Source organism: Platalea leucorodia (assembly GCF_965183815.1).
Source record: "Platalea leucorodia genome assembly, chromosome: 2".
Taxonomy (NCBI): domain Eukaryota; kingdom Metazoa; phylum Chordata; class Aves; order Pelecaniformes; family Threskiornithidae; genus Platalea; species Platalea leucorodia.
In genome coordinates this window covers 117,911,709-117,937,208 of record NC_138824.1, presented here as the reverse complement: position 1 = coordinate 117,937,208, position 25,500 = coordinate 117,911,709, and the positions used below count along the sequence as shown (strand labels likewise).

At 40.8% G+C, this 25,500-nt stretch overlaps 1 protein-coding gene across 1 annotated transcript; it reads left to right on the top strand.

Moving 5' to 3' along the window:
• Window positions 1-523: 523 nt before the first annotated feature.
• On the top strand, window positions 524-24,039 carry NSUN3 (NOP2/Sun RNA methyltransferase 3; the record flags this gene model as incomplete). The annotated part of the gene is made up of 8 exons (XM_082336529.1): window positions 524-577; window positions 3,926-3,989; window positions 4,882-5,177; window positions 6,159-6,268; window positions 7,876-8,219; window positions 9,908-10,062; window positions 10,605-10,726; window positions 23,608-24,039. 8 exons carry the CDS (start codon window positions 524-526, stop codon window positions 23,867-23,869), a joined length of 1,407 nt encoding a protein of 468 aa, XP_082192655.1. The 3' UTR covers window positions 23,870-24,039.
• Between the last annotated feature and the right edge of the window lie 1,461 nt (window positions 24,040-25,500).

Genomic DNA, 25,500 nt, shown 5'->3' with positions numbered 1-25,500 from the left:
TGTGGACACATGTATCAGTTTTGTTTCTGCTTTTAAAATAAATTTTGCAAACATGACCAAAGTACTAAAAAAATGTTTCGTAGTTTTTTTTATGAATATGCTCTGTAATTATTTACTACAGTAGTTTTTTCAGTCATTTATACTACCTTGACTTTTTATTTGCTCAAGATGACATTTATGTATAGAATAAAACTAATGCACAGCATCAACATGTTTCCCATATTATCATAAATGTACAATTTTTTGGAAGCAAGTATAGTCATAAATGTTTAATGGCTGCAAGTCTCATTTACATTGCTAAAATGTACAAAATAGAGACCTTATAGACAGAATCTTTGCATATTTTTACAACTGCAGTGTGATCAAATTTAGAATATATAGATAGATTGGCACTAATTTATATATATGTGTACATATAAAGCGATTTGATAGTGCACTTAATATTTGAGAGGTAATAACTTACACAGTTGTAAGTTGAGAAGTAATAATTATTGCACAAATTACAATATTTTGTCAGGTTCTCATGACGCTTTCTGTTGTCAAGGACATCACTTTCAAAATGTATCAGTGCATTCAGGTAAGAGTATTTGTACTTAAACACGAGTGGTAAGTACACAGAAATATGCTACATAAGCAGAACATTTTGTATTATCTATGTGCAACATTTTAAATACATTTTAGACAAAATATTTTAAAGGTAAGTTAAATGTATCTGCTAAGATAAGGAATAATAATTGTCGTGAGCTGAATTAATGTAAAAGGTAATCGGTGCTTCGAAAAAAGTCATTCTCATTGTTGTCTTCCTTTTTAGCCAAAACCTAGAATCCACAGAAGGACGTTTAAAGGTTTTAAATAGAAAATAATGACTATAATTTTATTATTAAAGGTAGGTATGTTTGATATCCATTAGGTCTAGTTTCACATCTGTGACGTGGTGTCTCCATGTAAATAATGTACAGTAAGGGAGGGACACTCATTTTGAGGTGAGACAAAAGCACCGCGATTTTAGAGGAAGCTATTTGATAATCTTGTGAGATTTCTATTTCAATTCCACAGTCATGATGGAGAATTAGAAAGCTTTAAAAGAATTACCTGCAATAGACAGCTGATGCCAGCTTTGTAATGGCCCTCTTGTGAGCCCTGGTTACGAGGATCAAGACGGAGGCAGCAAGGCACCCGCCGAGAGGGCCACATTGCCAGCGTAACTGGCAGTCCTCGAGCACATCAGCCACCCCCCTGGCTGTCAGCGGGGCCACGGAAGCCCCTGTGCAGCAGGCTTTAAGCCCGTGTTATCTCTCGCTTTCTGGGCTGTGAATTCTGTGTGAGCTTTATAAAGGCTGTGGTGGTTATCCTTTCCTTGAAACCCAAAATACTGTAACTCTGTCTTCTGGAGGCCTATCTGTCACTTAAAAATGGATTTCTCAGTTTTGCTACTTTAGATGACTTTTAAAATAAGGTTGCCAGGAGTGGTCTCATGACAATTTTCTTCTCCAGCAGAAACCAGTATATTTCCTGAGAACAGTTATTTTTGTGTATAATGATGTCACATTAGAAAAGACTGATGGACAGTAACAAAGCAAGCAGCACAGGCTTTTTTTTTTTCTCTTTCTTTAAATAACATTCAAACAGTATTTTTTCCACTATGATATGCTAGTAATTTAGTTGAAAGCACAGTATGGTAACTTCAGGATGCCACCCACTAACTTTGCCATACTGTCTCTTAGCTTCCTAGCTTCTGGAATTCATTCAACTTCCAGTACTTTACTATTTTGACGAGAACATACCCCACGGTATTTCAGTAGGTGCATCTGTAAATGGAGTGAGGAACTACATTTTAAAAGTAAGTGTAATTTGAGACAAGTTTATCTTAGGACAGAAGAATCTTTTTCTTGTTTGGTTGGTTTTGTGAGGGGTTTTGGGGGTGTGGGTTTTTTTCTAGTTTCTCCCCCTACTGTTCGCATAAGCTGTATTTTCTTACTTAGAATTGCTCCGGCAGCTGCTCTATGGTAACAAAATCTGTGCTTTCCAGAAGATTTTAGGGAAGTGGACCATGGAATGGTTAGCAATCTATGTATACTCCCCAGTGAATACGAATTTAAGATCACTTCAAATGTTCTTCCTGCTGGGCTAGTGGAAAGATTGAGAGGGAAAAGTTGAGTGAAGATGAGTAACAAGAAATGAAGTCCTTGCATCAAGCCGAGTATGTGGATTAAACTTGTGAAGACCAACAAAGCCAGGTGAGCCTGAATAAGGTAGCCGTGCTACTGAAATAATGATTCACTGATGAGCAAGTAGATAATAGACTGAAGGACTGAAGAAGAATAGGAGACTCAGGATTGTGAAGCGTATACATACACTTAAAAATTTTCTTCAGAAGGCAGTAGATTTTGCAGTCCTCAAGCTGATGCTTAGTCAGTCTTCCCACCACGTTTGCATTTTCTACTGCAAAAAGCAGTGTCCTAAAATTTATTATGCAGAAATAGAGTCTGAAAAAAGTTTCCCCAAAAGTACTATATCCCAATAGCATTAATTTACATGATCTTCTAATCTACGTATTTTTTTATCCTAAAAGTCATGCTGTCCATGACTTTGATCTCCATAAAACCTAGCAAGCTTTTGCTAAATCTGTCCTAATATAACAAACATGGAGAATATTGTTTGCTTGTGTATTTCTAAATTACTATATAATAATGAAGACTCAGTTTGTGCTTGCTCTAGGAAGCTGTGGACACCTGAAACTGAACAGTGAAAGTCACAGTAATGGCCTGTCTTTTCTGTTTGGTGGTCTTGGAGGCTGTTGATGTGGTGGTATTTCTGAATATTGACTCACTAATTTTAAGGCATTTCATCCATCCTCCACTCTCTGAAGGTATCAGGTGACAATAGGGCATACACTGTGTCCTCTTTCTTTGCTTTCCTGAATGCAAGGACATGCTTAAGAAGAACAAGTTTGACATAACGTAACTTACGTTTAAAGGAAATGTGTTAGCTTAAGAGAGTTGTGGACTGAGATTATAGTGTAGTTGTGGAGATACAATGGATTTTGCAGAAATGAGATGCAGCTTGTGGTTTAACAGGGCACCCAGGTATGCGTGTGGTCACTTACCGTGGCAAGTGTAGTTGCTTAGGGTGACAGAAATCGCATAGTTTTGGGTTGCTTTTTCTTAAGAGGAACAGCAGCCTGCCTTTCAAAACGTACTGAAGTTAATTCCCCCAGAGTCAATCCATCTCTTTTGTAGCACATGAGAGAGATGCAGGTTGCAGTAGCATTTTTACTGTTTTGTTGCAATTTGTCTGTTTGCGATGGTGGGGTTGCTAGTGAACAAACTGTTTAATTGAAGTCCTTTCTTTGCTTCTGATGTGTTGGAAACCTTCCTGGTTTCAGACACGTTGAACAATGCTGACAGCACCATCTATGAGTGGAATACAGCCCTAGATTTAGGGGAAGGTGACTCAGCGCACTTTTTTGTTTTATTGGTACAGTAAAATTCAATTATTGTATGTATTTTCTTGTATGTTACTGGTCTTGGCAGAATTACAACCGCAGAGAACTGTACTTTTTACACCAGTTTTGTTCTGTATCTATTGGTACCACTCATTTATCAAAGAGCCTTTCTGGTTTCCTTTCACATTTATTATGTAGGAGGTCTCCATTTTGCCTACTGGCTCTTTGTCAGGATCCTGACTGAAACATTTTTAAATAAGCTTTCAAGTTTGATGGCAATTTGCATGAGGTATCCATAAGTGTTCTTAGTCTTCATTAGTCAGTGCCTGAAACTCAAATATTTATCTATCTGATAGCACTCCTGCCTTCACCTTTGCACCCCTTTCCAGCCTGGATTTCAGAGGCCGGTTTTGGCGCGCAGAAGCTATGCGGGCAGCCATTAATCGAAACTCCTGTTAAACAAACTCGCTGTTTCCACAGGCATTGCTTTTACTGAAGGAGTTGGCAAATGGGGATGGACAAGCGAGCTTTGAGGAGAGAGAGGGTATGCGGTGACTTTGTTTTGCTAGGCCACGTCGACTGCAGCAGGAGATGGCCAACAAAGCAAGACGCCCTTTCTCGTAGGAGGAGTTTGCAGGTCTCCCTGGCTCTGTCCAGATGAAGCGGCCAGACGAGGAACTGCCCGAGCATTTCGTCAGCCTCAGATTTTAGTGCTGCTAAACCAGTTATAGTTGGCGAACTGGGGTCTGATGGTTCTCCTGGTTACTGTTCCCAGGGAATGGGTTAACTGAAAACGTGTGCTGTGCAAGATGTTTGTGTGAGTAATTCCCAAGTTTCTATCGCTATTTCTTTGCAGTAGCAGTAGGTTAAGCCAGAGCTGGTCTCTGGTCTGGTTTAGAGGTGGCTGTCGAGCAGCTGAGTAGCAGCTGCACAGCCTGCAGAAGCCCGGACCAGGCAGGAGTTGAGGACTGGCGAGAGGCCGCTCACAGAGGCCTGGCGGTGGCGGCGGGGATGGCGGCAGCAGCGGCTCGGGCAGGCTCTGTGCTCGGGACGTTTCATCGGTTGATTAACGGAGGGTCCTGCCGCCGCGCAACCCGCGTTTCTCCCCTGGGGAGGCAGAGGGGACAGCACCGCCTCCCGCGGGACAACCGGCCCGGCCCGGCCCGACCCCCCCCGCCCCTGCACCTCCCGGCGGCGACGGGGCCGGAGGCGGGGCTGCCGCTCCCGCCGCCCCGCCCGCCTCCCGCCATGCGGCTGCCGCGCGCGGCGGCCCGGCTGCTGCCGCCGCCTCCCGCCCGCCCCGGGGCCGCGCTCCCGCCGCGGCGAGCGGCCGCCCGGGCCGCCGAGCAGGTGAGGCGCTGGCGGCGCGGCTCGGGCTCGGCAGCCGGGAGCGGGGCGGGAGGGGCGCTCGCCGCCTTCCTGCGCCTCCCGGGCAGGGTCCCCTTCCGCGGGCCCGGGCTCCTGCGCCGGGACGGGAGCGGTCCCCGCCGCCGCCGGCGGGAGCGGCCCTCAGGCGGCGGCCCCTGCTCTGCTCTGCCCGAGCGGGCAGGGCAGCGCGGAGGGCCCGTCTGGTGAGAGCGAAGCTTCCGAGCGCGGAACGGCGGCCTGGGGCGTTGTGGCGCTCCTGCGGGCGCCGGTAGCTGCAGAAAGCGCCCCGGTACCGTCTGGTGACCGGGGCCGGGGTCCCGCCCCGCAGCGGTCAAACCGCGTTTATAATCCCCGTGTCCCTTCCGTAAAGAAAGCAGCGTGCGCATCCCCGAGTGTCGTACTCTGTCCCGAAGGCGCCCGTACCCAGCCGTGCCGCCGGGGCCGCGCCGGGCCGCGCTACGGCGGTCGCTCCCGCTGTGAGGCAGCGCGGCCCTCGTACACGGGAGCCGCGTACTGCTGGAGGTACAAACACCGGCCCCGCGCCCGCGCTGTGAGGTTTAATTAAGAAATGGACGGACAACAGAAGTAACTGGGAGCTTAGCGGGTCCTTCAGGCTCTGCCTCCGCTCAGTTAGGTGTGTCCGGCCGGGGGGGCGGGTGCTTGGCGGGAAGGGGAGGCAGGATGGCGGGAGGGGGGCTGCTGCATCAGGGAGGGAAATCCAGCAAAAATTAGTGTTTCCCTTTGGGGTTTTCCTTCTGAGTAGCACAAGTTTGCTTAGAAACCTAAAGTTCTCCTCCCCTCCCCCAATAAAATATACAATTTTCATAGGTTTAAAAAAAAAAAGAACCAAAAAGTATAGCCGATTTTTTTTTTCCTTATCCCTGGAATAAATTATTTATTACGGTGCTTTGTGGCTTAACTCCAGCTGACTTCCACAACGATTCCAATTAATTTATTTCTTTTAGTTAAGCACACGGGTACATCTTGGCAGAGGTGATCATAGTGCAGGATCATAGTCATGCCTTGCTTATTTTGCTCCTGGTATATTAGGGTCCCAGGACCCACTGTATTATTAGCACGGTGGGTATGGAGGAGTACTGTCAGCAAGCTTTGAATGATCTCTTTGCAGGAAGGGAAGGAAAGAGTACGCTAGCTTAACTTGTTCTCTGAAATTTCTGTTACGTCTTGATCACATGCGTGATGTGACCTTGATATTTGAGCATCTTAATATCACTGATATTAAGTTGATTTAAACTGATTAAATGTTCTTTTAATAATTTTAACGAGAACTAGGTAGGGTTTCATTTGCTTTTACTGCTTTTCTTTTTTCCTCCTTTCTCTGAAGCCAGAAAATAAAACAAAAGGGAAACTTCAAAAGCAGATTTGTCAAGTCGTTCTGGATCATTTTGAGAAGCAGTACACAACAGAACTGGGAGATGCGTGGACCAGCGTCAGGTCTGTAGTTTTGGGGAGATGGGGAGGGAGAGGTTCTGTTATTTTTTAAGTGCTTCATAAAATAACTTTGAAAAGAGTCATGGCCTGTAACAACTGCTTCAGTTTATTTTCAGTTTAGAACTAGCATAAAAGCATTAAATAACCAAAGACTAAAACTTGGAATTTTTTAGTATTTTCTTGGACGTGATGAAGTTTCTGTTCTCCTGTATGCATACGCACTGCAAGGACACTGCCATCTGATGTGTTTGTTGACTGTTTTGTAAAAACACAGTCCAGAAAGCATCCCTTTATACTTAAGAGCTGCTGTTAGGGTTTTTTTTCCCTACAGCTTTATAGTATTTTGAGAGACTGGGACAAAGGTATTAGGAGAGAAGTACATCCCCTGATTTCTTTCATTAGAAGGAATTGAATATTAACAACATGTACAGAAAAGGCTATCACTTAATTTGGGCCTTGATGACACAGCTGCTAAAGAACTGGCTGTGGTATTGAGAGAAGACATCTTCCCTTCCCTGCTGGGTGGTGGTTGTTGCTCATAGGAAAGCCAGCAGAAGAGCCCTTCTGGAGAAGTTCATTGCTTAGCTTACATACTTTTCAACAGGAATTTGAACAAAAGTAGTTGACTTTGACCTAAAGTACATGAGGAGTGCTCCCACGATCAGTGACACGTTACTTTGAAGGGAAAAGCATCTTATCTGTTCAGAGTCTTAGAAACCATGTGATTCCTCTGAGTGACCTCTTTGGTTTAGCCTGTTTGGATTAAAAAGTAGTTTAAAATAAGTGTCTCCATTGTTTGGGTTTTTTTGTGTTTTTTTTTTTTTTTTTTTTTTAAAAAAAAAAGCATAGATGTATAGCATTAGTGTAAGTGGATCAACTTAAAAAACTCTTTTAGGTTGGATCAATGCGTATTTTTCTTCTAGGCAGTGAATGTTCCTGAGGAGTATTTTTTGAGGCTAAATGAAAAAATAATGAGAGAAATTCAAATCAAAAATGGGGGAAATCCATGTGAGAAAGGTCTGAAAAAGTGAACTGAAACAGGAACAAGCGTGTTCCTACCATATAAGCACTGCTTTTTTTTACTCTCTTCCAGGAATATCTATTCGTTTAAGTTTTTCTGGCCTAATGTTTGCAGAACATAAAAGGAAATTTAGAAAAGAACACATGTAAAAACTGCATTTTACCGTGTTGGCTGGAATAACCATTGCAAAGCCAAAGTGATTCTTTTTGTTGTGGTATTTACAACTAATATTAAAGTTGTTCTTTGTCCCTAGGGAAGTACTTTATAGTCAGAAAGAGCATTGTGCTTCATAACTTATAATCTCTACAGTCATTTGTTAAAGAATTAGGAAAAATAGAGAACATCTTGTTTCAGAAGAAGTTAGTGTTTTAAATGCAATAATTAGAGATAACAGTGGCTTGATTTCCTACTAAAATTATTTTCCTGCATACTTTTCTTAATTGTATCTAACCAAAATGATTCCTTTTTGATTGTAGCAGAATCATCCAATGGTGAGATTGTTACCCTTATGTAAGAAAAGGCTCCCTAAGGTATGAAAAGCTCTTTTTTTTGCTAAGTTATTAAATAGCTTTTCCTTTTTTCAATCTAGAGATGTACTCACATACCCACTGTGCTGGCAGTACGCTGTCCTGCTTAACAAGTTCAGCCAGTCCGCTGAACTGGAGAACAGCTTGCGCGTGAAGGGATATCATCCTGCCTTTCAAGGACCTCTGCCCTATCTTCCGGCATCGCTGAAGTGTTACATCAGGAGAACTCCTGGGAGATTCCCTGCACAAAAGCACCAGGCTGGTAAACTGAAAGAGTATTATCTGCTGAATGCTGCTTCGCTGTTGCCAGTGCTGGCATTAGAAGTGAAAGATGGGGAAGACGTTTTGGATCTCTGTGCTGCACCAGGGGGCAAATCAGTAGCTATACTGCAGTGTGCCTATCCAGGTAATGTATTGAGGTGCTGTTAGAAGCTGATCCCTGGCTCTGTGCCTGGGCTGTTCAGTTGTGCCTGTGTTCTGTACAAGATTTGGATTGGGGGCAAAAAAACAAACAACAATTTATATTCCAAGTAGTTCCATGCGGTTTAGTAAGGTTTTTGTGAAATCTGCTTACCTAAAAGAGGATGAAAAACGCAGTAGTTGTTTAAATATAGGTTACTGCAGACTGACAGACAAAAGTGGAGTAGCTCTATGTTTTTCTTCCTCCACTGGTTCCCTTGTTGTTACTTCTCAAGAAGTTACTTAAAATCATGTAGATTTCTTGGCACAGGGAGGTAAGTAAATCTGTAATCTTAGAATACTTGTACTTTTTTCTTTTTTTTTTTTTTTTTTTCCCTTTTCCTCTGCTACATCTCTGGCCAGTGCTACGCAAATAGTGTAAGTAAATTTAAGCGTACTGGTGTAAAACGGAGCATAGCAAATTAAATGTGCACGTTCTAGGAAGAGGGAGAAAGCTTATGATGAGGAACAGGTCTATGTCAGTATTTAATAAACTTTGTGTCTCAATCCACCTAGATGTTGCAAAAGGGCACTAAGATAATCACAGTGTTAAGAAGGGAACAGCAAGAAGCAGCTCAGTTCTTCCAGGCCAGGGAGTTAAAGCAAGCTGTGGTTGCTGTTTCCAAGTTTATATGTTAGCTTGGGTAGTAATTGTCTCAAAATGTTCACAGCACCTGATGTTATTACTGATGAGACCATTACTATAACCACCTGCACCTGTTGATTACAGCTGGTTCTCCCTCCCTCTTCTAGAGGAATGAGGTGATGCCAGTGAGGTAAATTAAATATGGATTGCCATTTCAAAAGGTTTGAAAAAACCCACATTTATCCCACGGCTGCTTCTGAAGATACCAGATTGTTGATGAGAGCATAAGATGTAAGGAAGTTGATTCTTAATATACTTCAGTGAATGCTAAGATGTACCATATTGTGTGTGGCAAACATGGTGTAGACAACCTGTGGAGACATGAAAATAGAATTTTATTAAATTAGGAAACAGGACTAATAGGAAAAAAATATCATGCTGTGTTTCTCGTCTGCGTACAAGCAACAGCAGTGTTTCTTCTGAAGGGGTAACTAGTCTGGCTACATTGTTAAAAGTAAGTGCAACCAAAAGGCTTTTTTAAAACACTTCTAGCATAAATTTCAAATAAATAAGGGTTTGGACTGGTGGGCTTAGGATACACAAAAATGATTGTTTTATTTATTTAACAAGCAATTAATTAATTAATAAGGGGTATGTACTTCATTTAGACAATAGCTCAGGGAGCCCAGAAAGGCATTCACTTAGCACTGGTCTTTGGATATGGATCATGTTTAAAGTTTCCTTTACTGTGGAAGTCTATTGTTACACTAGGTATTTGCTAGTAAATATTTGTGGATTGCTCTGTAGGAGCACGTTGAAATTTACTTGGGTTTATAAAAATTCAGCAGTGTTATAAAATGCTCAGTAATATAAGCACATAAGGTAGTAATAATAATAAGCACTTAACATGACTCTGTGGCAGTCATGGCAAAACAGTAGAACTTCTGAAATCGGTGTAACTCCTTATATTTGTAAAAAAATAAAGCAGAAAAAACATAAAGGAAAACCTTATTTTAGGGTGTTTACTTCATTTTTTTTAATTTTCTAAGGTCAGTTTCACTGTAACGAATATGATGATTTGAGGTCAAGATGGTTGAAACAGACAATAGAATCCTTCATCCCGGATCCTTTGATTAACTTAATAATGGTCTCAAAACTGGATGGTAGACAGATTGGAGATCTTAAGCCTGAATTATATGACAAGGTAATGTTATTACTTATTAGCAAATGATATTTCTGCATTCTGCTTCTTTTTCTTCCTGTGCTGCTCTCTTTTTAATTTTCTTTTCTGGCCCCCACAAAAATATCTGACCTATCAAGGTGAACCAAGGTCATATACAGGGTTTGCAGAGCCTCAGGAATCACTTTATGAAGCCTGTTGTGCATTTGTTCACGTGTTAGATGTTGTTACACATTTAGCCTTGGTAGTGAATTCTGAAGACCTTATAGCTGTGTTCTTTGCATGTTGTGTAATTAGGAAGCAGTGGAACAAGTGAGAGCTCTTCAGATAGAGGGTACTTTTGGAGCAGTAATTTCTTACCTCTGCCCCAATAGCTCTATAAAAACATCTCAAAATAGTAATCATTTCTGCCCCTAAAATGGAAAGTAAAAAGGATATTCTAAGTGTTTGCAAAAGTAAGTTGAGTAGATTTTTGTCACACAGCGTTCAGAAAGTGAATATCTTCATGGCGAATTGTCTTATTTGCTCTTGGCGAATTGTCTTATTTGCTCTTATTTATTGTCTAGGTACTGGTTGATGCTCCTTGTTCAAATGACAGAAGTTGGCTGTTCTCTTCTGATATTCAGCAAGCTACGCTTAGGCTAATGCAAAGGAAGGAGTTATCGTCTGTACAAATCCAGCTGCTAAGGTGAGAATTGCAAAGGAAAGCTATTAAAGGGGCTTTTCATAATTAATAAAAATGACATGGGGGCAAGATTTGTCATGTTTAGTAACCAAAACCAGGTTTCACCAAGTGAAAGGAATGTGAAGAATACGTTGTTGCAATGCTGTTTAGAATAAACAGTTGATCTAGGTTAATGTGAATATGGAAATTTATATGGGGTAATATAAGCAGTGAGGCCTTGGTCCTCTACTACCATACTGCTGTACGAGCCCTCTTAGCTTGCTTATTCACATATTATGTCCATTTTCAGATGGCTTAGAACAGTCTGGTACCATATCAAAATAGTTTTGGTGGACACAGCTAAAATGGTTTCAGATATATTCCTCAGCTGAAGCAAAAATGCGCATATAACTTTTGATAGTGGGTTTTTTTTAACTATCTGTGAAAGTAGTCTATAAACCTCCCAAGCTGGGCATTCTTCCCCAAATTCGTTTTGTTGTTGTTGTTCTTTCACAGAATTATCCCTTACGGTTCTTTAGTACAGTCTTTTTGATAACTGAGATGTAAGTCAGGACTGGCTACCAGCTATCACTTAGGTCATTAGTTAATGCTGCTTCAGAATTTGCTTTCTGGGCTGTTTATATGAAGAGATTGAATCCACTATTGCACATTCTTACATGCTGCTTGAATTTAATACCCATTTGACTATTTGTAGCACGGAAAGACTACTGATCATAATTGATAGGGTAAAAATGTAAAAGAATGTGGGGCTTGGTGGGGGAGAGAGGATTGTTTGTTTATTTTTCAAGAACATCCACCCAATAATCCAAATCAAAGTTGTTGTGTATTACACTTTTTAATGATACCAGCCACAGGCTAGCATTTGTGAAGCATTTCAAACTCTACAGTTGTTCTCGTTGGGGGGAATATAAAAGTGACTTCCCAGTAATACCTTCTCGACTTGAGTGTTTTTTGCAAAGTAACAGTCACACCTGAAGTCCATCTGTCAAAGCAAATTGAGGGAAAAAATAACATGTTATAAAAAAGAAAAAGTTTTTATGGAAAGTCCCCATTGCAGCAGCTCAAGATAGTTTTGCGTGACTTCCAGTTGAAACAGGCCTAGCAGAAGCCTATGATTTATAACAGAAATATGAGTATCTTATTGCAGTAATGCATCATGTCACCCATTTCCTTTGAAGAAATCAATCACATTTAAAACACTGACCTGTTTCAGTTTTCCCTTTTCAATATTTGACATATAAAATCCAATTTGTGAACCCCTACCAAAAGAAAGCATATATCACGCAGAGAAATTTTGAGAATTTGCATAAATCACTCCAGATTGTAATCCTGAAGTGGAGAACTCATGACAGCAGGAACCTTGTTTTTAAAAAAGGAGACATTCCTGTCAGCCCAAATCAGATTTAATTGAATTATTCCTAAATCAAGAAGAGAACTTCGCTTCTGTTCAGAGTATACTTTACTATAGCAACAGCAATAAGAGTTAGATTTGTAAGGACAAAATATTTTTGATATGTAAATTGAAGTAAAAGGATGGTAATTTCAATTTCATTGCTCAGCATAGGTCTGAGTAGTTCTGTAGATTGATTAATCTGTTGTTATGTGCACTGGATTTTTTTTTCTCTTTTAAAAGATTTTGGAGCATATGAAATAAATGGTTAGGTTCATGAGTTACAGATTACAAGCGTGATCGAGTGAAATATTTGACATACACTTAGTAAATGGTATGGCTGTCCACTGTGTTTTTATTGTTCCTTTTATCTGATCAATTCAGAATGAATTTCCAGTACTAAAGACATCTCAGATCCCATGTGAAAGGGAAAAAGGAAATGATAAAATGAGACCAGGAAAGGCTAAATGATTCATGCAAATGCGTTAGAAGTTTGGCCAAACTAAAATTGTGGAATGCTACTCTATTCAAGCCTTTGTTTTATGGCTAGGGTGCATAATTATAAATAAAAAAACTGAGTTTGAATCCCGTCTCTGATACTTCCAGTAATCTTCAGGAAGGCTGAACCTACGTTAATCCAGCTGTACTGCATCTTCTGTGAGTCAGCACACGCAGAGCTACCTCTGGCTTATCTATTCAGATTACCTGGTGCTTTATGCTCGTGGATGTTTCTCACCTGGGTTCCTGTATCCGTAAAACAAAAGTATAAAGCTGGATCCCAGCAAGTTTGTTGAGAGTAATGTAAGAAATATGGTGTGATTTGAAGATGAAGCTTAAAGTATAAGGACCAAGCATTATTTCAGTTTAGCAGTAGTATTAAGTATAAGGATAACACACAAATGAGAAGAACGAAATCCAAAGGGGAGTTCTATTTTCATTTCTATCAAATGACACTCAACATTAAGGAAATGCTTCACTTGTAATCTTGTAATCTGTTTTTCTGGGTTTGGTCATCTTGCTTTTTTTTTGTTTGCTTGTTTGGTTTTTGGTTTGGTTGGGGTTTTTTTAGCAGATCTGCTTGGGGAGGAAGCTGGGGATATCAGAGAGGAAGTGAAGGAAGGAAAAGTAATTTTTGCGATACAGTGTAATTTATTAAGTCCATAGAGGCTTCCAAGAATGATCTGGAAGAAGTGTTGAAACTGATGCAATGATCTTCCTATTCCAGTCTGAATAAAATCTGAAATGTAAATAAGCGGCATAAATGCTGAACAGCAAATTTTATAAGCAGTGAGGGCACCACTGATTTGAAGGAAGTTGGGATTGTAATGATTGTTAATACCAAAACCAAAGCATTCCTGCTGAGTGCTATAATCCAAGAACACACTGCAAATCTTGTTATTATTTGGAGTGTTCATGCAGAAAACAAATTGCGAAGTAAGGAAGGAATGTTCATTTCCTGATACCGAATGCTAGCACAAAATGCAGTGGTTCCCGTAAGTGAATTTACCAATGTTATCAGTTCTCAGATAGAAATTAAATTTTGGGTTAAGCTTGAGTGCATAATAACTTAATAGTGAAGCGGTTACAGATGTTGTAATTATTCCTAGACCAGTTACTGCAGCTGAAAGAAACTGTGTTAGGGTTCAGCTGAAAATAAATCCAACGGCATACAATTTAGAAAATGCAGAAAAGGCATTCGGGCTACTATAACTCTTCTATACACAACATTTCTCAGTAATTAAACAGCGCTGATTGGTGTTCAATAGAGTTCTGGTCCGCAGGAGCTCAGACTAACTTTAAAAGATATATATTGGCTGACTTTCTTTTTCACCTCTTTTTCTCCCTAGTAGTTAGCTGCAAGGGAGGTTGTTTTGAATACCTAAGACATGCACACACAAAGTTAAGAGATTTGGGGGAATTCAGGGTGCATGAGAAGTTTGAAGTATGCTTTGAATTACTGGTGGCAAAATAAGCCATACAAAATGCTCATTTTCCTAGTTGATCTCTTTTGAGTTTCATGCGTTCTCGTTTTTCAGAATTGAGGATGAAGCATTAAACTTGGCTTGAGAAATCCAGAAAACCCTTTATTCTTCCTAGTTAAGGAAATGTTTCAGTCCCTGCTTTGCTTATAAATCTGATTTTTAAGGAACTGTGTCTGGTTCTGTATAACATACGTATCTCCTTCACAAACCCTATACAAGTGGAGTGCAATAGTGAGATAAAATGAACGTTTCCTGCTGTACAAAGAACTTTTTTGCTTTGGATATCAGTCATAACATGGTATTTGAAATTGCTGATCTTTTTCAAGAAAAGGTTACTAGAAGTTTTGAGGTTTTTTCTTTTTTTCTTTCTCATTGAGTAGTTTGGGAGGCAGGAGGGTTGTGCACATACTTTTACTTGGAAGGAAAAATAAAAAAAAAACCTCAACCCAAATATTCTGAACCTATTTTTCTGAATTAAAGGGTCCTTAAACCATTAGTTAATGTCATATGTAAGTAACCGGGTGTTGTGGAAGTGGCTTCATAAAGCTTTTGATCTGTGTTTGTCTTGCTGCTTCAGTCCTGGAGCAGAGACTGCTGATCATGCAGCCACTAGTATGGGGGGTATGGGGGTTTACCAATCCGCACGCATGGGAAGTAAGATGAGATTGACATTTTCCCTTAAGTCATCAGGTAGAATTGGCAACCTCAGTCTCTGAAGCCTAATCTACACGCCACAGGGACCCGCTTTATTTTCTACAGTCCAGACCTTTGAAAGTGTATGTTTCTTAGAATAAATGTTAAAACTTTTGGTGAAAACATAGGACGCAAATATAACAAACCTTAAGTTACAAGCTGCTCTGTTTTCTCTGGTATGTGAAAATTAGTGACATGGTTTCATAGAATACATATGGTCATAGATTTACTTGTTGAAAAAGAGTCTTTTTCACATAGTGTGTAGTAAATACTGTGATTTACCAGAAAAATCCTGATACTCCTGATACTCCTCCTCCTGCCTTCAGTGTCACCTGTGTGTTTTCCACATTTACCTAGAAGAAGAATTGTGTGCTCTTAATTGTGGGCTTTTTTGTTGTTGTAGAGTGAAGGCAAAAATTGTTTTTTATAAATATATCATCATATATTTAGCATGTGGTACCATTGTACCGTTTCTGCTTTGATTAAGACAAAGGCCTTTATAGCACATGGGCATGTAATGATGAAGTAAAAAGGAAGATACTCTCAATTAGCTAGTTGTCCTGTCCACGCACAGTGATTCAGTTTTGTTTGTGGTTTGCTACTGATGAAAAAAATCTCAACCTTTAATGTTCATTGCAAAGGCAAGGGAGCCAGTGACTTGAGCCTTTAAAAAAATTACCATTGTAGAAGTTGCTTGAGTTTTAGTGTCAGACATTAAAGGGATGGCAAGGCTGAATGTTGTGGGGGAAGGAGAAGCACAAGGGAGTCCCTTAAGAAATACAATGGCCGTCTTGTGCCGCAGATTTCCGTGTCAGAGTATGCTGGACTCTTGCGCAGAAGCTTCCTCGGGGACATTCTGGAGTGACCTGAGGGAGTTCTGAACCGCGGCACCGGAGCGGGAGAGGTGAGCTAAGGGAGGCAGTGAAGTGGATGCCGTTTTCTGTGGAAAAGGGAAAGATGACGCATAGGAAAGTTGGGAAAGCAGCACTGAGGGTTGCTTCTCCGTACTGCTCTTCATCTTTTTCCCTGAAATTTTTCCTCTTGCTCCTCTGTAGCTGACCGTTTAATCCACTCGTTATCCATAACTGTCTAGTCAATTAGCTCAACTGGGAATTTGTTAGAATTGCAGCTGTTGGACCAACAAATCTTCTGTGGGTTGTGTGGATGGTTCCTTTGTTAACCGTTTTCCATCTCGGAAAAGCTGAATAGTTTCTATAGACTGCTGGCCCCAGTCTCCAAATTGGGCATGCTGTTCAGGGTGTCTTGCTGTGCAAACCATGTTCCCTCTCTGTGCATCCTTGCCACTTCAGATGAAAATTATTAGATAGCTGCTGAGTGGACAGGGAGCCTTTATTTTTTGTTCTGATTCCTTACGCTTAAATGTGGCATGTTTGTGCTGTGCTATTCTCTAAAATACTGTTGATTATATTGCTGGAGATATGAGTCATTTTACTGAGTTTTTTAGACTCATGGTTGGTTTGAATTTCTTCACAGTGAGTGCTGTGGCCGTTGTTGTGGCTCTGTGTTGTCTTCCATCAGAGATGTTAAAATAAATAGCTTCTGATTTTAAGTACTGCCTGATTCCTTAAGCCTTTGGCTGTGCCCTGCGAGTAACTTACGGATCAAGTCCCTTATGATATGTTGCAAAACAAAGTTTACTGAATTAATAAATAAGAGCACAAATAAACAAATAAGATACCCAGCAGCTAGGCAGTTGGTTTGGGATCACAGCTTTAAATTTAGACACAAATTTTGCTTTAATTCCACTTTCAGTCTTTTTTTATGTGTACGTGTGTTTCGTAAGCTCTAAGGAAAAACACTAACTCTAAAGCTGTGTGGTAAAGTCTGTAGTGGACTTCAAAGGTCTTTCGTTCTCCCTTCGCTAGCTGAGAAGGTTCTGCTTGGGCTATATATGTTTTTTGTCTTGTAAATAGTTGAAGTTGGGAAGAGGGATGGACCTCTAAGAGAGTATAAGGTAAGAAGGTAATTCTGGGATGACTAAAACGATGGAAGGATTGAAGGTTTGTCACAGCAGGAGAAGTGGTCTACCTCTGGCTGCTGGAGGCTAGCCAGCTAGAAACAGCCTTGCCAATAGTGATACCGAGTGTGCGGAAACCCAACATGTTGAGTGTGCGAGGCAGCTGCAGCGTTGTGAGTGGAAGCAAAACTCTTGAGCGTTGCATTGGCACTTGTGGCTCTTAAATCTGAGAACAGGAAATAAACCAATCTGTAACCATTACAAGGGCACTGCAGTTCTGGTATTGCGAAGGATCTCTCATAGCCCTGTATTAACAGGATGAGTATTTCAGAAGTCACCATGCATTAGATGAGAAAGCTCAATAATGTTAAACTGAAGGTTCAGTCTTTGCTTTAGAAGAATTTAAAATTGTTTGCTATAGAAGTGTTATTTATCAGAATTTTTGGGACAAATTTTGGCTAGTGCAGAACAGGGGTTTGGGGTTTGTGGTGTTTGGTTGTTGGGGGTTTTTTTGGTGGCTGTGTCTACTTTTATTTATAGTTCAATCTAATGCTGAAGAAAAGCAGTTCACTTCATGTTTCTCCTGTTGCTACCACGTTGAACTGCAGTGTCTCTCCACGGTAGGGAAGCTTACTCGGAGAGGAGCAGAGGGAGTACATGCTTGGCATACGGAGAGAATACTTGAACTTGTGTCTCTGTCTCCTGTGCACCTCTGTCACTGCCCATCATTAAGTATTAAAAAATTTTGTATTTTGGCACAGGAGGAATTTCCTTATCATTTTGACTTGGTTTGGAGGGGGGGGGTGGGGGTGGGGGGGAAGCAAAACCTTTAACATGCAGACCATATTACCATGATGTATCTGGACTCTTCTAAGAGGAAGAAGGAAATGTGCAATAACTTTAGGCAATAAAAAGAATGGGATTGAGTATAAAAGCAAATGCATCTCAAGATGCTTTGTTTCTTGCATAGCTTATAAAAGGGTTGGCAGTTTTTATTCTGATCAGACATTATCTTGCATATTGAGCAGAAATACATCCTAGTTGCCAAAAGATGGCACTGTTGAAGTGTTGTTTTGTTTTAAAATTGCCCTAAAATATATGTAATCTTTTTGCTTTAAAACTGAAAATGGTTGAATGATTAATATAATTAATGCTGACCCTTCCAATGGCATACAACATAAACCCAAGCACAGGAGGAGTAGGCTGGACATGCAGGTGCTACCTATAGTATGAAATATATATTTATTGTCTGCCCATTTTTAAAATGATGTTTGAGACACCAAGACTTTTAGAATGAACAAAATGTCAGCCTGTCATGTTTAATTTTCTGTAAGTGTGAAAAATCCTCCTTCTGGGTTCTGGCTAACTGCATTTTGGTTGCATGTAAGAGTTTTTTGGTTTTAGAGTTGTCGTGTCGCTCTCAATGGTCTTTTTTCCCCCGAGATATTAAGTAATAATACTGCTCTGTTTTCCTTAATTTATTGTTAGCATCTTCTCCATTGTTAGATTTAAAGTAAATCTTGAGAAATAAACTAACTAAAATTGCTTTAAAATGTTTTCCTTTGAAAAAGTCTTATCCAGTACTCCTGTAATAGGAGGGTTTAGGATAGATTACTCTAATCCATCTTCTGTACTTCTGACTTCTGTAGTACAATACATGCCATTGAACCTCTATCCAAAGACACACCATGCAAAAATATAAAGTATTGCTAATACTTTTTTTTTTTTGTTTTGGTAGAACCTCATTTAGAATGAAGAGGGGAGCAATCTGCATGTGTTAAATTGTTTTAGAGTACTTCCTGAATGGGATGGACATCAACCACCCTTTCATTTGGATTACAAATGTGTTTTGTGCTTATGTGCTGGAAAGATTTAAGTGTGGATTTGGTGGCTATAAAGTGATAATGTCAGTAGCTTAAATCAAGTGTGGAGAAGCATCAGGCAGGTTTCTACAGAAGGATGTGCCGGTGAATCTCACTCTATCCTGCAGTTTTCAAGCTATTGTCATTCCAAGCTATTGATGATTTGAACGTATCATTAAAATTTTGCACTATTTGATATCACTAAAGTCTCCTAAATTGTGATATGCTGATATGTCCTAAAGTTGTGTTCAGAACCCCAGAAAAGAGTTGACTTTTTTTTTTAGTTTAGCATGTAAGCTGTCTTGTAACAAACGTGCAATAGTACTTGCAGTTCTATAATGTAATTACTTCTTTTGCATACTGTTTTATATCATCTCCTGGAAGAACTAACCTTGGAGATCTTGTATACAGGCCTTACATGGTAAATAGGGCATGTTAATGGATTGTTGTGCATTTCACCAGTTTTAGTCTCTTCTGCTATGCCTTAACTATCTTATGGCACTAAAACAATAACTTCACACTTGTGCAGTGGTGTAGTATGATAGCATGCAACATAAAAGCTGGAGTTACACATCAGCTGCCGACAGTGGTGCTTCTTCTTTAGGGTCTTGATTGCAAGTACTAAGGGGTTGTCATGTTACTAAACCAGAAATTGGTGTAGGGAAAGGTGAACAAGTCATGAAGCTCCAGGAAAAGTTTCCTGTGCTCTTATGTATATTCTTACGTTTTGTCATATGAAGCTTGACACTTTGCAGTATTAGTGGCTGTAACATGTAAAATTCATTATGGTAAATGTATATATCTGAATTTAAAATTATGAAATTAAGTATAACTAGATCTGTATTTAAACTGAAAGTTTTAGTTCTTTAATAAACATGAAGGTCATCTGTACCACTAAGAGGAAAAATAACTGCAGATTAATTACCTTTAAGTAATGTATTTTATTTTTAAACAATGTATTATAATAAGAGGAAGGTGAAAAAATATTTTAGGGTCTTCTGCCTGGGATCCTTTTTTAATCATTCTAGATTTGGAGCACATTTTTGGAAGTACAAAGTACCTTATAACAGGCACCAAATTCCTTCAGCTAAGAGTTGAGCTTTAAGTAAGGATTTGGGGGATAATCAAGAAACCTAATGTAAGAGGAATCTCACATTCTTAGATGGTGGAGTCATAGTAGCAGTGGTGGGTTCTGCCAGATGTCTGTGAGTTAGGCTCTAGCTCTGACCTATCCCTTGGGTAAGCCTGTTTCCCTCCATTGATTACAGAGGAAGACTAGTTTCTTAATTTTATTTGAACAAATTCTCTTACGAATGAATTCTCTGTCATACTGATGACGAAGGGACCAAAATCCCTGAATCTGCTTAGCCCAGCACAGTATCACCCCGTGACTTTGAGCCCAGCACTTCTTCACTTTGAATTTTGCAGCTCAGTGCAGGTTTATCAAAAGCCAAGCACGGCTTAATCAGGGATGGCGGTCGGTTGACTTTGAACACAGCCACTGAAACAGCTGTTGCTGAACTTGACAAGATGGATAGATAGATACATTGATTAACCTTGCAGCGTAAAGGAATCCTCCTGAGATATTTTAATTCCTGACTTAGGTTCAGAATAAAGATAACTGCACTAAGCAGCCTGACCTTTTTGGGTCATGGGCCAGTGAAGATACCCAAGCTAAGGAGGCTTAGAGTTAGAGGGGTTTTGATGTGAGATTTTCAGGATTTCGTTCAGAAGCCTGTGCTGCTCTTTCTTCTGAATCACTGCCCCAGTGACTCAGTTGTAGGAGCACAGTGCCTTTGAAAGTGTTGTCTTGAATGGTTGTTACTTTATATATGGTAAGAAAAGGACACTTAGCAAGGGTCCAGGCTCTTAACCCTGTAAGCTGTAGCTTATCTCCTTTCTTGGTATTTACCTTTACCTTTTACCTTTTCTGCCTTTACATGGTAAAAAAATTTTCTCACTTGTTTAAATGTTCATGTAGTATGCATCTTATAGGTAGGAAAGCAGTTGCTGTTATCTGCTTCTATGAGTAAAGTTATCAGGTATGCTAAAAGTACATCTTGATTGTCATACAAAAAACACTTTCGCATTCCCAAGCCAACTAGCTGCCCTCTCATGGCTTGGCATTCCCTATGCGTGGAAAAGGTGTAGCTGGAGCTCTATGAAAATGAGTAAAGTAGGTGGTTTCTAATAGCACTGTGAAGATCAGCTCAACTTTGAGAGCCCATTTAGACTTCAGCCCTGTTCTCTTTGAGTTTTAATGTGAAAGGGAGAAAGCAAGCAACTATTACATGGGGAAAAAAATGCTTTTATGTTTTCTAGAACTGGTATGAGGCCAAGGAAACAGTGGATCAGTGTGCGGTTCTCTTGCTGGCTTGTTGTTCATGAGAAAGGAAGGTTGTACATTCCTGCTCTGCTTTATGATAGTTACCTTCCATGCATCTGGGCGTGCTGTGGTTGCTCAGATGGGCCAGAGAGCAGCAGCGTAAGCCCTGCCCTTTTAAATGCACAGCTGCAGCTACAGCTGGACAGCTGCAACCAAGAAAGGTGGCTGGAGAGACAGTGGAGACAGCTTGGGGCCTCGGGTCCAGTACTCGTGCTTTTGTAGCCTGCTAAGGAGTATATGTGTGTTGGGATGCAGAGGGGTAAAAGGATGAATATCTGGAGCTGGGCAATTCAAATGCATGCTGGTAACTGCAGAATTTTAGAAAATAAGATCTGGAAGGGATGTTAGGGTGACACCTGCTTGTTTTACTGTCTCAAGGTAGCATTGTGAATGTCATCCCGTATCAGCCTGTGTCTGAAACATTCTTAAATATTTTTGCAGACTCTCAAAAGCCACTCAGAGGTCTGAGATAAGCTTGCAGTTTTGTGATAGTTTTAGCTAATTTTGGAAGTATCCTAGAATGAGTCCATTAGGCCCAGTTAAATTGAAAGTATTCAGACTACCTAAGTACTCTGTAACCTGTTCTTTACCTCTAACAGGCTGAACTTGAACTGCTCACTCACTTAGGCTAAATGTGCTAGCCATCTGCTCACTCACCGTCTTTTTACTGAAGACTGACACAACAAAGGCATTAAACAGTGATTTTTCTTTGAGCGTCATCAGTTGAGAGGGCTCCGTTCTTTTACGCTAACTAAAATTGGAGTAGTATAGACTCCAGTAAAAGATGTACTTGGCTTGCTGATTAACGTAACCAAGACTCATAGAATAGATGAGCAAAATAATGTGTACACTCCCCAGAGGAAGAGATTGGGTATAACACGCAGGAGTTTTCACCTGGGAAGGTGAACAGAGTTGTATTATCTGTGTCTAAAATAGTCATTTGTCGTGGTGTTTCCTTATTATTTCAGACAGGACTTTCAGAGTAGCTTTGATCTGTGATCTGCTTTGATCCTGCTTGTGATGAAGCTTTTCTTTATTGATTCTTTTCCTGAAAAGGCCCAATCCTGTTAAAAGGACTTGTCTTTTTCCCCTTGTATTTTCTTCTTTCCTTTCTCAACTGTTTTTGTTCAGATATCACCCTTAGGAAGTGCTTAGCTTGTCTCTCGAGGAATTGCTATTTCAATGGCATTGTGTTTGTTTATCTGGGCTTAGAATCAGGCTCACTGCATTTAGGGGCTGCTCACCTCATCTGGTTTAAGGATATGGGTTTTTTCTTGTTTGTTTTTTTTTATTTATTTATTTATTTATTTATTTTTATATTTTTTTTTTCCCCTGTAGATTTGGGGGGGGCTGTCAATGCAATATTGTCAGTAATATCTACCAATCTAAGATTATTCAGTGTCTTTCCATACAGCATGACCTGTTCAGCTTCTCTTTTTTTTTTAAACAAAAAAGTTTTGTTTGGGGAACAGTTGTATTTCAATGTGGTATTTGCTTCAGCCCAGTTGTATCTGTTTTCCAGAAGCAGTGAGGTGATCTGTTTGAACACTAGGTTACAACTCAGTCTTTGAGCCATTACGTCCTTGAAGGCTCCAAAGTGTATGATTAAAAGGGATTACCTTAAGAGAGCATTTAAATAGCAAATGAACTTTTCATGTAGCTTCCTCTTTCAGTTATATGGTGGTACCTGATTTGAAGAATGCTCTTCTGTGGTGCAAGATTTGGGGTCTTTCTCTTTACTCTTTTAATTTGCAATAGGTGAATATAGATTGCATATCACATTTCTATACTATCATAGCTTATATTTTATCTGTCGGAAAAAGGACCTTGTAGATCTGCTTTAATGGAAAGTAAACAGTCTCTTTAAACTCAGTTTCAGTGGGGAAGTGAAATAACCTCTGTTCTGTCCATCCACCAGTAGTCATGAAGCTTTCAGGATACTTGAAATCTTAGGCCACTATTTTGCCTTTGTTTAGTCAAAATTTGTCAGCAGGCTAATAGGTGAAGGGCACATAAACAGACAATATGATCCAGTAAGGCTTATTTCCTTAGGAAATCAGGTTGAAAAATAGTGGCTCAGTGAAACCCCCGAGTCCTCTTACCTGCTAAATAACTTGCAGAATTTGCAGAAATGTTTGTAAAGTTACAGCTCAGTAATTAGTTCAGGCTATTACTGCAACTGTACATTCTGGTATTTGTTCATGCAAGCAGCTAGCTAAGTATCTAACTGTCACTTTTGATGTGGTGTAACCCATTTTGTAGCCACAGTTGCAGCATTTTCACAGTTGTGCTGCACATACAAATGTTTGAAGTATATTCTGCAACTCTGAATGGATGCTGCTTTCTACTTGTCACTGTTGTATAAAAAATACCTTCAGTTAACTGAGAATACATTAATAAGTGAGAAAGCAGAAATGTTTTGCAGGTAGTTTCCTGACCTGTCAATTATATACTATTAAGATGTTTTCATGATGTTATTTTTCTCATTTATTTATACCTATTTATAACTCTAGATTTATAAGTCTTTACGTGTTCCTCGACCCCCAGTATGTCACTTCTTATGTTGAATTTTTTTTTTTTTCATTATTTGCAGGTCTGCTATTAAAGCATTGCGTCCTGGTGGATCGGTGGTCTACTCTACGTGCACTCTCTCAAAGGCAGAAAACAGCGATGTAATAAATCTCATTCTAAACTCCTGCAGTAATGTTATGCCTGTAGACATAAGTGAAATGGCCAAAGCTGTTTCTCAGGAATTCGCTTTTCTCAGTGGTACGCAACAGCATGAACTTCTGGTTCTCCCAGAGAAAGGGAGAGCGTGGGGTCCAATGTACGTAGCTAAATTAAAGAAAATGTAGTCCGTCTGATGCCTGGTAGTTTTTTATAAGGGATATGTAATAAATTAATATTTACTTCTAATATAGTATGTGTATATGAACATGTCCAAGGCAACTGAATTTAGGGCATTGCAGTTTTGTATCAGCTGCTGCCTAATAAAAAGGAAGCAAGACAGTTAATTTAATTCAGCTTAAAATACAGACTGTGTCTTTTCATGTGGATTTGTGGGCCTCTGTGAAGTCCTTATGAAGTCAGGGGAGCTTTGTATTATTTTCAAGGTGATGCTTTTAAATGGGTTTATATTTAGATCCCAGATGACTGGAAGTTGGCAAATGTGATGCCCCTCTACAAGAAGGGTCGGAAGGAGGATCCCGGGAACTACAGGCCTGTCAGTCTGACCTCGATGCCAGGAAAGGTCATGGAGCAGATCATCTTGAGCGCCGTCACGCAGCATGTGTGGGACAACCAGGGGATCAGGCCCAGCCAGCATGGGTTTATGAAAGGGAGGTCCTGTTTCACTAACCTGGTCTCCTTCTATGACGAGGTGACCCGCTTAGTGGATGAGGGGAAGGCTGTGGATGGTGTCTGCTTGGACTTTAGTAAGGCCTTTGACACTGTCTCCCACAGGATTCTCCTGGAGAAGCTGGCTGCTCACGGCTTGGATAAGCGCACTCTGTGCTGGGTTAAAAACTGGCTGGACGGCCGAGCCCAGAGAGTGGTGGTGAATGGAGTCAACTCCAGTTGGCGGCCGGTCACAAGTGGTGTTCCCCAGGGCTCAGTACTGGGGCCAGTCCTGTTTAAAATCTTCATTGATGATCTGGATGAGGGGATCGAGTGCACCCTCAGTAAGTTTGCAGATGACACCAAGTTGGGTGGAAGTGTCGATCTGCTGGAAGGTAGGAAAGCCCTACAGAGGGACCTGGACAGGCTGGATCGTTGGGCCAGGGCCAACTGTATGAGATTCAACAAGGCCAAGTGCCAGGTCCTGCACTTGGGTCACAACAACCCCATGCAATGCTACAGGCTGGGGGAGGAGTGGCTGGAGAGCTGCCTGGCAGAAAAGGACCTGGGGGTGTTGGTTGACAGCCACCTGAACATGAGCCAGCAGTGTGCTCAGGTGGCCAAGAGGGCCAATGGCATCCTGGCCCGTATCAGGAATAGTGTGGCCAGCAGGACCAGGGAGGTGATAGTGCCCCTGTACTTGGCACTGGTGAGGCCGCACCTTGAGTACTGTGTTCACTTTTGGGCCCCTCACTCCAAGAAGGACATCGAGGTGCTGGAGCGCGTCCAGAGGAGGACAGCGAAGTTGGTGAAGGGTCTGGAGCACAAGTCTTAGGAGGAGGCAGCTGAGGGAGCTGGGGTTGTTTAGTCTGGAGAAGAGGAGGCTGAGGGGAGACCTTATCGCTCTCTACAACTACCTGAAAGGAGGCTGTAGCGAGGTGGGGGTCGGTCTCTTCTCCCAAGTGACAAGCAATAGGACGAGAGGAAACGGCCTCAAGCTGCGCCAGGGGAGGTTTACGCTGGATATTAGGAAAAACTTCTTCACCGAAAGGGCAGTCAGGCACAGGAACAGGCTGCCCAGGGAAGTGGTTGAGTCCCCATCCCTGGAGGTATTTAAAAGACGGGTAGACGTGGTGCTTAGGGACATGGT